The 13,728-nt window shown below is 38.3% G+C and overlaps 1 protein-coding gene across 1 annotated transcript in view; it reads left to right on the forward strand.

Annotated features, from left to right (window-relative positions):
• The first annotated feature begins 7,585 nt into the window (after positions 1-7,585).
• The window catches only part of LOC119521096 (vomeronasal type-1 receptor 2-like), a 56,537-nt gene continuing 50,394 nt past the window's right edge, over positions 7,586-13,728 (forward strand). Inside the window, exon 1 of the mRNA XM_037819146.1 lies at positions 7,586-8,008. Coding sequence (XP_037675074.1) covers positions 7,586-8,008 — 423 coding nt within the window. The remainder of the gene's footprint in view (positions 8,009-13,728) is intronic.

The raw sequence follows: 13,728 nt of genomic DNA on the forward strand, positions 1-13,728 counted from the left end.
GATATGATTCCCAGGTGAGTGAGTCTCCCTTGAGATGTGGGACACAGATCCCAGGAATGAGCCTGACCCTGGCATTGAGGGTTTGAGAATGCCTTTTTGACCAAAAGGAGGAAAAGAAAAGCAACAAAATAAGGTTTCAGTGGCTAAGAGGCTTCAGATAGATTCGAGAGGCCGTCCTGAATGTTTCTCCTATGCAAGCTTCAACTAGATATGCCAAATTGCCACACTATGACAAGCCCAAATTGACCCTAAAGAACACCCTGGTCCCCATCTGAGACTCTAGAAAAATTTTACTCACTAAGTTTTTTCTCAGCAAATTAAATTCTCCAGAGTGTTCCTATGCCAGATAAGTCCGCAAACCCAGAGGCAACATCCTCTTCAAGAACATCAACCAGATTGTGTCCCCCTCTCCCATAATGTTGACACCCCTTTTCACCATGAGCAATTTAGGGTGGTTACTGCCTAGACATCCCTCAATATTGGGAAAGTGGTTAAACTAGAGGAAAGGGGTAGCAACAGACAAGATAGAATTTAACAAAGGATTATAAATACTGAATCGTATATAAAATTTTTCTCAGTTGCTATTGTATTAAAATACTCAGAAGGAAAGAACTCTTATGGTGTAACTGTTACCCATAACATTCTTTGAAATTTGCTTCATAGCTACTTGTTAAATTGCACTTTGAAAGTTTTTACTGTTCTGTACATATATTTCACAATAAGGAAATAACTGAAACTATGGTACTGTAACCCATAACATTCTTTGAAATTTTCCTATACAACTACTTGTTAGATTGTACTTTGAACGTTATCACCTTTTAGCATATATGCTATATTTCACAATAAGTAAATAACTGAAATTGTGGAACTGTAACCCATAATGTTGTTTGAAATTTGCTCTATAGCTACTTGTAAAATTGTATGTTGAAAGTTACCACCTTTCTGTATATATATTATTTTTCACAATAAGGAAATAACTGAAACTGTGGAACTGTCACACAAAACATTCTTTGAAATTTGCTCTCCAACTACTTGTTAAATCGCACTTTGAAAGTTATCACATTTGTGTACATTTTTTTATATTCCACAATAAAAAAGTGAAAAAAATACAATGTGTATGACAAGGTTCTCATCCAAAATTAAATCACTGGGAACCATCAGAATGCTAATTTTGGAATGAAATCTTACAAAGTTTACCAGTGAGGAAAGTCCTTTAATGATGTCCAAGTCTTACTAAAAACCTGGTATTTTGAATATAATAAACATCACAAAGTTTGTAATCAATGCTTAAAAATTATGAAACATCACAAAATGTATACTGCAGTTGTGCTGGTTTGAATCTATTATGTACCCCATGAAAAGCCATGTTTTAATGCAATCTTTTGGGTGCTGGCCTATTGTGGGTGGGATATTTTGATTAGGCTGTTTCCATGAAGATGTGAAGCACCCAGTTATGGATGGGAATTTTGGATTAGATTATTTACATGGAGGGTGTGATCCCACTTGTTCAAAGTGGGTCTTAATTAGTTTACTGGCATTAGTTTTATCTTCTGTGAGAGCATAGAAGGCAGAGACATTTTGAGGACAGATGCTTGGAGATGCAGACAGAAAGATATTTGGAGATGCTAAGCCATGGGATGAAGCCCAGGGTTTGCCCCAGAGAAGCCAAGTGAGAACCCACAGATGCTTAAACAGAAAACTGGAATCAGAAGCTGAAAAGAATGCAACTCAGGAGCAAAGGACCAGCAGATGCTAGCCAAGTGCCTTCCCAGAGGATAGAGGCTTTCTGGATGCCATTGGCCTTTCTTCAGTGAAGATATCTTCTTGTTGATTCCTTGGTTTCAACACTTTTATGGCCTTAGAACTGTAAATCTGTAACCTAATAAACCCCTTTTATAAAAGCCAATCCATTTCTGGTATTTTGCATTTCAGCAACCTTAGCAAACTAGAACAGATTTTGATACCAGACAAGTGGGGTGCTGTTGAGTTTGCAAATACGAAAAATGCCAGAATGGCTTTTTTAATGGGTAAGGAGAAGATTCTGGAATAATTATGAGGAGATTGATAGAAAAGGCCTAGATTGCTTTGAAGAGACTGTTGTAATTGAGAGGAGCTGACCACCAGAAAAGAGACTGGGCTCAGGCCAAAGTTTATTTTCAGAGACAAAGAACCACCCGGGCAGCACACAAAATGGCCTCTGCACCAGCCATGGCAGGCAGAATGCATTACATAGGCAGGTTCATGCGTGTGGGAACCAGGTGGAGGGAGGAGGAGAAGGAAGAAAAGTTTGTAGCAAAAAGTTTTTAGTTGACGCCAGTCCTGGATAAGGGGTTCATCTCTCATTGCCGCGTGCTGGTTTCCATCAGGGCCTCAGAGGCTGCTGTTATCTTTCTGCTATGGCCTGGTTTTCTTCAAGGCCTCAGAGGCTGCTGTTATCTTTCTGCATTTCTTGAGGAGGCCAGACCTATCAGTAATATCATTAGATAAGTTCTGATAAGGACTTAGACCAAAATGTTGAATGTGTCATTGCAAACTGGAAGAATGGCTATCCTTGTTTTAAAGTGGAAGAGAATTTGGAAAATTGAGTCCTGGTGTTGAATGGAAGGCAGAATTCAAAAGCAACAAGCTGAGATACTTAGCTGAAGAGATTTCTGAACTAAATGTGGAAAATGCATCCTGGCTTCCCCTTGCAACCTATAGTAAAATGTGAGAGGAAAGAGATAAGATGAGAACTGAATTCTTGGGCACTAGGAAACCAGGAAATGATGGTTTGGAAGATTTTTGGCTTCCAGAAAGTGAAAATGCAAAAGATAGTGCCCCATATGAGGATTTAATGAAAGCTGGAACCAGCCAGCCATTTCAATTCAAGACAGGGTTGGAGATGGAATTATCCAGAAAGGATTTATGGAAAGTACTGTTGTCTGATGGTTGGATCCCCTGTATGCTGTATGCCAAGACACCAATTTTTTGTGTATGAACTCTGTATAATCACTGTGCTGATGGACAGTAATTAAATCTAAAAGGTGTAGTGCCTATCATGTCCAGATATGGTGCAGGGACCTTGGATATGTTCATTTCAACCTGGGATGACCATGGGACAAGAGCACAGGTACTTTCCACACACTGCTGACCAGATACTGGAGCAATGAAATGCTCAATAATAAGTATTTAAATGGAAGGGCTTAATTCAAACTCAGGAATGCTGAGTATTTAACTATGCTATCTACTATCAAGCCACATTTTCTTAAACGTAATGAGCATACCTCCCATGTTCACCATTTGGTTCCTGGCATTTAAAATAGAGTATCACATGTTCTAGGCAGTTAATGAATATTTGCTGAAAGGAAGAAAGCTATTGATAATATTCTTTCCCTTATTCTGAAATATTGAAGCTGTCCTCTACTCCCCTATTGTCTATTTCCTCGATTCCTCTGAAGTCCTCACCTTCTGCAAGTGGGCTTCTACCTACAGGACTTGTCTGGGATGGCTGTGTCCAAAGTCAATGACCGTATCGCAGTGGTTAAATGCAAGAGTCACAGCTAAGGTATCTATTAATATAACTTTCAACCTACCCATAAAACCCTTTCTTGTATTTTAGGTGATTTCTAAGGGTAATTTATACAACGAAGATTTTTGCTTCGTGAACTGAATGTGGAGTGGACCGTGAGCTGTTCATTATTTCAACCTCCATCCTGCCCCTCCACCCTTCTTTTATCTCCCTCAGCAACTCCACCTAACCACCCCAGTGACCTTTAGACTTTTCCTTGACTTCTGCCACTTCACTCTTCACTCACCTGACACTCCTAGATTTCTATAACTCTATTCCACCCTCACCCAGTGGACTTCTTGACTTCCATTCCTCCATAGTCCCCATACTCCCAATTCCATTGAGTTCAGACCATTTCTCATGGCTTGAAAATTAAGAGACCTATGATAGTGGAACTGTGAAAATGTGGATTTATTTTTATGTAAGACCAAAGGATTAATTTCTCAGATCTCTCTGCTCCTCCCCCACAAATGCTCTATCCCCAACTATGGGACATCCACAGCTTTGCCATGACTTCCATTCATCTCACCAAACCTATAATGTCTGCCTTTTTCTCCTTGGCCCTTTATCCCACTCACAACCCATTTCCTACCCACCTGCCTTCATCATCTTGCTCCCCTTTTTCCTCTCAGTGTCCATTCCCTTTCCCAATTCCATCTCCTCTTCCCATGCTCCAGCTGTGCCTTGGGACACTAATATCTTGCAGGAACTGCCTACCACACCCATTATCCCCTCTTCCCCTCATTTTATTTAATTCTCCATAGACCTTAAGTACCTCTGCTTTTTACCCACTCCTACAATTTACCAACCTTCACCCTTATCTAGACATCTCCATTATACCCTTCTTTCCCATGACATTCTGTATCCCAACTACCTTCAGCGACCAGTACCTTCAGTTCCATTAAATTCCTTGGACACTTCCCATCTCACCCTTAAACATGACAGTGCACTTCAGCCCATTGGGGACATTACCTCCTGCCTTTTAACCCTTGGCATTTCTCTCCCCATCTTCACTCTCTATCATCCCACATTTTCAGGCTCTCTGCTTCTCTCTCTTCGCCCTACCCAACCCCACCCACCACATTCATACAGCCCTCATTTTTATCAAATTTATCAAATGCACTTTCACAAAACTAAAAAACTTTTTCTCTTAGCACTCAACGCTCACAGCACTTTTGATGTTTTACATATTGCAGTATCATCCTTGAGAGCTGTTGGACAGTTAGAAAGAATATAAAAGGTAGATTTATAATGGAAGCTTGGAGATACCACTATTCTTCCACATATGAACATTGTTTTAAAATATACATGTACGTGCTGACAGATTGAGTGTGCTTTGATGAATGTGAGTAGGACAGTTTGAGTTTGTGGGAGTATGCATTAGTGTGTACAAATGTGAATGTGGCTTTCTATCTTTCAAGTATGTGGTAAGCATAAGTCTGTGAGGAAATGTGCATGTGATGTGTATGTGTATAATTATGCGAGTGTATGTGGATGTGCAAGCATGCCCAAAAATCAGGGAAGAGGAATTTGATGACTACACAATGCTCTCAAATAGAGCAAGTAGCATTGGTAAATCTGATAGTTAAATGAATGACCTATTAAATTATCTGATCCTCGTGCTTTTATTACTGAGAATCTCTTAGAAAACTGTCCCTTTCTGCAGTTATCATTCTGTTTAAACTTCCTATTGCTACTTGGATTTCAATTTCAAGTGTATGTTTCAACAAAATTTCCAAATCATCTTTATTTCCAAATTAGTTGACACTGACTGCTTGGCATTGATGTTCTTCCTTTGACTTAGATCTCTGAAAATGCTTCTCAGGTGCTTTGATTCCATTTCTTGGGTAGCAACTTAAATGATTTTACAGCACAGTGGTCTAAAGATTTGTAAACCATTCACTTTGAGATAGGAGAACCTCTTAGGGCAGCAGAGCATCCACTGAGACACATCCACTTTGCTACCAGTCCCTCACGTGTCGGAACTCACCCTCCTCTGCCACCTGCCTAGGAGAACTTGCCTGCCCCAGGAGCCTGGAAAAGGATGAGCCGCACTCACGCATTCTGAGGGTCTCTTTGGTGGTGCTTGCTAGACACTTTTAATTCATCTTGGTAATTAGCAACTGAGAAAAATGTTTTTCAGAAACTTTCTCAGCTCCCCAAGGCTGCACTGTCAAGACCACACCAGGTAAAAGGATAATTGCAGTTCTGTGGGGAGGTGAGGTCACAGAATCACAAACCCATAACCCAGGATCTGGCTGCCTCCCTCCCACACACACACTGGCTGTCGTGACCGTCGCTTGGAGTCCACCATCCAGACAGCTGGAAGCCTTCAGTGAGTGTTTTCTGTTTCAGTCTGAGAGGCAGAGTCTGTATCAGCAGGAGGAATATGGGGAATCTAAGTGACCATATCAGGAAAGGGATCTTTCAGAGTTTGAATTGGGTCCAGTGCCATAGTCTACAGGAAGGAAAAGTCTTCTGTGAGGCATGAGCTGATCTTGTAAAGAGAGATGGGGGTTGTAGACTAGACACCAGCCCTGAAAGGCTCTTAATTGGATTTAATATAATCCTCACTGATAAGGATTGCGGGTGTTTAATCCGGGTGAACAATGGTGCTCAAGGCCTGTAGTTCTGAAAACAATTGCTGTTTAGCCACTCTTATAGGAATCATTGAAACAATTTTCAGGATGATAAGAGGTGTGCCTATAATAATTCTAAACTGGTAATAAAGAATAGGATGAATCTACAGGAGTCATCCCGTCCTGGGAAGAAACAGTTTATGTGAAGGGCAACTGCTGGGATGCAAATATTTCTCTAACTCGGGGAGTATGATGTGCTCAATGGAGACAGTAATTTATGTCTCTACTGAAAACATACAGGGTCTGTTGTTTATGTTTAGCCTGTTTTCCCTCTTGTAGTTAAGAAAGCAGAATTTAAGGAAAAGATAACTGTTCAACTGTGGGTTTCACATTGCAGCTGCCTGGCTCCAACATATATTATGATCCATTCTCTGGTTTAAGAATAGTGTAATAGCAATCCAAAAATATACTCTTTACAAGATCTTTCACTTTCACAGTTTCTATTTTGCATATGTCTTCATTTAAAACTCTTTGAGAAATCTTGCTGCATTCCTAATAGATTTAATTAATTCAGGTTGTAATACATACATAAGCAGTAACTTAGTTTCTACCCTACAATGTTTTGTCTTATATTATTGTTTCATGGCCCTCAGTTGAGGAGAAGACATGAGATTGTTCAATAATTCTTTTGATAGGTGACATTTGACTTTTCTTCCTGACACAAATGAAATGGGTCTTTAGGCTGCTCTCCTAATATGGAGACATTCTGTCATTCATAAAGTCTTACTGGCTCATGGCGTCAGCTCTTGTACCACTACTCTACAATCTATATATTGTTAGGAGGTACATTTTATTAAGATCTCTAAATCTTTATTCATGGACAACCATTGGCCTAAAGACTGTATCTTTACATGTAAATGGAAACACGCTACAACCAAAATTATGAAAAAATATACCATGAAACTAAATCCAATGACAAGGTAAAAATGCAGAGCTAAGAGGAGATCTGGATTTTTGGAAGAACACATGTAACTAGCTTTGTTCCTGCGCAGGGTGGTTAAAGGCACTGTTTTGCAATGAACCCAGCCAGGTTCAAGTCACCACTTTGCCCCTAAGCAGGATGTGAATTTAGACAAACCACTTAGCTTTTCTCTGTGTATGTTTTCCTCATCTTTCTAATGAAAGTCTTCTTAATGCCCATCAGTGGAGTCTCCATAAGGAATGAAGTTAACTCATGTACAGCCTTCTTAGCAGTAATTCCGATATTGTAAGTGCTCTTTAAACATTCAACTCTTGAAAGTGTCTTAATAAAAGAACAACTTTAAATATTCTAATATTCTTATATAGTAAGTGTAGAACATTGGATTTCATTAGACGTGATAATTTAGCATATACCTCCTATTTCCTTGCAGGCTCTTCTGACTCTGAAATCAAATATCAGCCACTGGGAACTGACAGAATGTCCTCCAGGGATTTGGCGATAGGAATGGTCTTCTTATTTCAGACTGTATTTGGAGTCCTTGGAAATTTTTCTCTTCTCTATCATTATCTCTTCCTTTATTTCACTGGGTGCAGGTTAAGGAACACAGATTTGATTCTGAAGCACCTGACTGTAGGCAACTTCTTAGTTCTGTTGTCCAGAGGAGTCCCCCAGATAATGGCAACTTTGGGGTGGAAACAATTCCCCAGTGATTTTGGATGCAAACTTATTCACTACCTTCACAGAGTGGGCAGAGGTGTGTCCATTGGCAGCACCTGCCTCTTGAGTATCTTCCAGGCCATCACCATCAGCCCCAGGAACTCCAGGTGGGCAGAGCTTAAAGTGAAAGCTCCCAGGTACATCAGCCTCTCCACGTCCCTGTGCTGGCTCCTCTACATGCTGGTAAATATCATTTATCCTGTGTTTGTGACTGGAAATTGGAGAAATGATACCATCATAAAGAGAAAAGATTTAGGCTACTGTTCTGCTAAATATCACGACAGAAGTGCAGACTCACTCTATGCTGCATTGTTATCATTCCCTGATGCTCTATGTTTGGGGCTCATGCTCTGGGCCAGTGGCTCCATGGTTGCCATCCTGTACAGGCACAAGCAGCGGGTCCAACACATTCACAGGACCAGCCTCTCCCCCAGGTCCCCCGCTGAGTCCAGAGCTACCCAAACCATCCTTTTACTTGTGACCACATTTGTATCCTTTTTTGCCCTCTCCTCCATTCTTCAGGTTTGTATTTCTCTTTTTGATAATCCCAGTTTGTTGCTTCTGAACATGGCTGCACTATTCGCTGCATTTTTCCCCACTGTCAGCCCTTTCATTCTCATGGGCCGAGACTCTAATGTATCCAGGCTCAGCTTTTCTTGGATAAAAAATATGAAGTCTCCTAATCTTATGAGAAATACATAACATTTCTGTTTTTGAACAGTGATCAATTGTTTATTCAGCAGTACCCACAGACTTGAAAGCACAGTTATGAATCTGTCACAGGACAATAGAGTGGTGAGCAGTACAACATGAGCTCCTACCCCAGTAATATAACAACACATAGAAATAGCTAATGTAAATGAAGTCATGTAATTAGTATGGAAATACTTATAAAATTGATATTTTATAAATACTTGCAATGGAATCATTCAGAATTATGCAATTAAAAAGCAGTAGTTTCTGAGACAATCTAGAGATGATGCAGGGAATCTTTGGGTTTGCCACTTTCAATTTAACATATTAAACTTCTCCTGAAAGTAACGAAGCATAGAATTTTGGAGACGTTCCTTGAGAATGGAACAGTATGTGAGAGGGTTTTTCAGGAAATTGAAGGAATAGGTTCTAAAGTAATAATGAGGTAGCATGGGGTGAAACTGGACAACAAATTCAGTTTAATATGAAGATTGGGGACCAAGTTATGAAAAATCCTTACAGCGATGGCAGTTATTTGAAATATAATTATATGGAGTGGTAGTAGCATATTTAAAATATTCTCATGCAGAAATGGCCAGATTCAGCTGCACTGGGATAAAGGATAGCACAAAAATATGTTTTTAATGATTAAAAACATAATTGGGTAAATGTTGACAGTTAAAAAACAAATGAAGTCTAGGGCAAAACTCAATGGATTTTGGAGATATGTAGAATGAAGATATTTCTGTATAATATTTTTTAATGATACAACAGGACACATTAGAAAGAAAGAGTTTTGGGGATGCACTCCCACATCTAAGGTGAGGAATTAAGTGGAGGCTTTCATGAAATGGGAAGCAGTGGAGAAATAGCAATTTGGGATAGAGGGAGTGGGGGGAGTCCTGAATCCCTTTTGTGTTGAGTTTGTCATTTGTGGTTTTCAAAAGAAGCAAGATAGGAATTTCTGAAATATAGGAAGAATTTTAATACAGCTGTCTCCGTATTTCCATTAAAAGGATGATGCAAAGTAGTAACGATTTGATAGATTGAAAAAAAATGAGCTAGTTTGATCAAATGCATATTTATTGAACATTTTGATAAAAAAACAGAGAAATATTTTTATTAAACATGAGACACAGAGAAATATTTGCCACCTATAAGATCATAAAGCAAGGTGCGCAAGAGTATACACTTTATATATATTTATATATATACATAGTCTCATATGCATACACTCACAGACACACAAATGTATATACATACTCATGTACATACTTTTGTCAATGTGTGTGTGTGTGTGTATGTGGGTTTATATATATGGGCATGTGTATCTATTTTATATATGTGTATATGCGTGTATAATATTTGTTATCCATCAAGCAATTATATTGGAAATTTTAAGTTAAGAAATGGAATGATACTAATTACAATAAAGACAAGCTACTTTAACATTAAAGTCTATTTTATCTGATATTTAGACAGTCATGTTCATTATTCTACTTTAATCCAAAAGTTTTATATTTCTCTTGAAAAAATATCCAATTAAATATAGTCAAAAATGATGTTACCCAAACAGGAGCAAATATTCTATGTATATTGAATGTGATAATGGATAGATTTGATGTTAAATTTACCAACTTACTGTGTACTCTTCATTACACGTGATCTATTTTCTTATTCTTTCTATCTTCTGTGCTTTATAAATTTTTCAAGATTTCTACTTTTTACCCTTTGATTTTGGAAGTTTTAAATTCAGTATCTCTTAGTGTTCTTATTAACTAGAAATTCAAACATATTTCAAATAATTTATACAGTCTAGTGATTCTCTTGTGTTGCTTGAGGAGAATCAAAGTAATTGAACATAAGAATCAGAAAATCAAAAATCAACTGCATTTGCAAAATTAATGTGACTTTCATTATAGATCTGCGCATGTGAGTAGAAGAGGGAAATGAAATAACTTGTTAGGAAAACCTTCCAGATATTTACGTATTTTAGATGATAGAAGTAACATTAAAAATTAGTTACTAGAACACCAAGTAAGACAATCTTTTGTAACAAGATTTTTAAAAGGAGATTTAAGGTAAGTTTCACAAAACTTTTGTATTTAGTTTTCTTGCAAGTGTAATATTTCCAACTATCAAGTATAATAAAAGAAAGGAGAATGGAAAATAATAATTATGTTTTAGATATTTCCTTATTTCACATAATGAAGTTATTCAGCATCTTGTTAAAGTTGTCAATGTCACACTTGATCAGATCAGAATCTTTGAGCAGGTTATGCTGCCATAATGGGTCTCTGCTGCTGCTACGGGGGAGGAGAAATTCATCTCTTCTAGAAACACTTCCTGAAGTTTTTAATTGAGGATGCAAAATTCTCAAACAAACAAACACACAAACAATAAACAAGGAGGAAGAGAGAGAGAGAAGGTGTAAAGTTATGTAATATCTTTACCTTCCATTTTGATAATAGAAGGATGTTTCAATACTAATCTACTTCATTCTCCCAACTTTTTAAAATTTGGAGATATGTATTTAAAAACAATTTCCAAGTCAAATGCACAGATCTGAAGTGCCCACCACAATGCAATTTTACAAACTGAACTCGACCTGGATATAGCTCCTGGCTCAGGAAACAGAATGTTGTCAGATCTAAAGCGCTCCTCCTGGGACCCCTCTTAGCCCTCCAAAGGAAAACCACCATGAGGACATCTAATAGCACAGATCACTGTCTCCCATTTTATACTTTATTTAAATGGAATCATAGAGAATGAAATCTCAGTATTTGGCTGTTTTTCTTTCCATTCATTGCTTGTGAACTTACATTTATGGTTGCATGTTATTATAAACCATCCATTGGCATTGGTGGGTAAGATTCCATTGTGTGACTTCTAACAATTTGTTTAATCACTCCACCTGATGTACATGTGAATGGATTTCAGTTTGGGGCTATTACTTATACTGCTGGTATGTAAATTCTAGTACTTACACGGAAACAACAGTACAAATGACATTTTGCCAAGACTATTTGCTACTTTACAGGAACTAACAGTCTTAGATTTTTCTCAGTCCTCTCTTCAATCTTCCTAGTTTAATCTGTCCTTGTCACACATCAACAAATACATGGAATATAGCTCACTCACATATCCCCAAAAGAATACTCTTTCACAGAAAAGATTCACTGAGCCATGTTTGCATTATAAAAGACACTGTAAGGTATGTGTATGAGTATGTGTATGTTTTTGGGCATGAGAGAGAGAGAGAGAGAGAGAGGGATAAAGACAGACAGAGACAGAGAAATGCCAACAGCCCCTATGGCAAACGATAACATAATTTCATAGTAAGTGATTTTCTTCCAAGTTTCTTCTCAGCTGCTCTGTTACAAGGGTTGTTGGCTCTTCTCCTTCCATCCATTCTGTGCCCAGATCTTTGGGTCCTACTTTCTTCCAAACCAATGCCCCATACCCCATTTTACAGTGCTCTTCCATTTTTTCAGAGCATTTCTCTCTACTAAGTCCCTTCTCCATCCTACACATAAAACCCATCTGGGTTTGGAAAGTGGATCAGCATTCTCTTCTTTTTAACATAATCAAAGTTTTCAAGAAAATAGTTAATTTATATATCAAATATGTAATATATTATTATTATTTTGTTTAGAATCATGCTTACAGCTATGCCCAGGAACTATAAATAGTAGGGAAATTAACACAATTTGCAAACTAACAAGTTAACCTACAGTAGTTTATGGATGCTGGCAGAAGAAAAGATCCTCCATTAGAGACAAAGGACTTTTTAAATCTTGGCACAGCAGGCAGCATGTGTTAACATTTGCATCATTTCCCTTGCCCTCCAAGACCCAAGAGAAAGATGCTGAGAACTTCACGTGGATACAGCACCTGCATTGGGTTCAAGTCACTGCTGAGTAACTCTGAGCTTACGAAACTCCAGTCCTTCAGGAGACTGTTGGCACAACTGCCTCACCATTTGCCCTGATGGGAGACACCTTCTTTATTAAGAGGAAAGCAAACTTGTCTGTGCTGTTTCCTAAAGAGAGCCAATATCTCTATCTTCCAAGTTTATTTTCTATGCAAATGTCCTGAAAAAGTGAGTCCAGATGCAAATATGCCAATGCCTCTACCCAGAAGACATGTACACCAGAGAGAAACCCATGGATAACTGTCCATCAATGACATCCACCCCTCAGTTCTATGCTGTCTTTACTCTGGAAAATTTCCCCATGAATGCATGATTGATTAACCTGCAATAGGGGCTGAGAAAAATCTATAATATTTGCCTCATACACCACTTGATGAAGACTATTGTCACCAGGGTTCCCAGCAACAGGATGAGAACAAAAGGTAATAAAAACCTCAGCATTGCCCCTTCAAAGGAAAACCACCCTGGACCTAACCTGATGAACTAATGTCATCAAACATCAGGTCTACCTTATAAAGTCAGGTGGCTTTCTCCTTAAGTTTGTATTGATTTTCTGCTGAGCCAGGTGCACCAAGTCAGGTATAACAGGGTGAATTATTGATTGAGCAGATTCCGCTTTGACATCCAAGAAGGTAGTTTAGGTCAATACCATCCATAACAACCCTGACCAGAGAGCTGATGCTGAAATGAATTTACATGATTCCACTGATATAAAAAATCCACAATAGGAAAATATAGAGAGACTGAAAGTAGATTAGTGTTAGCTTAGAGAATAGGAGTGAAGGAGGAGTGACTTTTTCATCTTTTTGGAGTGATGAAATATTCTGAAATTATATCATGATGATGGTGGGACATTACTGAACACACTGAAAAACTGAGCTGTAAACTTTAATGATGAATTTTATGCTATGGAATTGCATCTCTACAAAGCTGTTAAGAGAATAAACTTATGGCTCACTTCTTAAACTCCAATTCCACCATGTGATTTTCTATATAAATTAATGACTTCATTATTGGCAGGTTGCTTCTTGAGGATCCACATGGGAAGGCTTTGATACCTGAGATTCCTATCAGAGATGTGATCCTGTCCTGCATTATCAATGAGGAAGGACTTTACCTGGATGCTCCATGAGCTCAATGTACACCAGGATTAAGAAAATGTAAATTTCCAAACACTGGTATTAGTGGGCCATGATCACTCAGAAAATTCTGAAAGAGAAGACTGAGTAGGAGAGACTTGCTCTGCCAAAATACTGGAGAAAGTCTTACCAATTAA

Source organism: Choloepus didactylus, chromosome 27 (genome assembly GCF_015220235.1).
Source record: "Choloepus didactylus isolate mChoDid1 chromosome 27, mChoDid1.pri, whole genome shotgun sequence".
In the NCBI taxonomy this organism is placed as follows: Eukaryota; Metazoa; Chordata; class Mammalia; order Pilosa; family Megalonychidae; genus Choloepus; species Choloepus didactylus.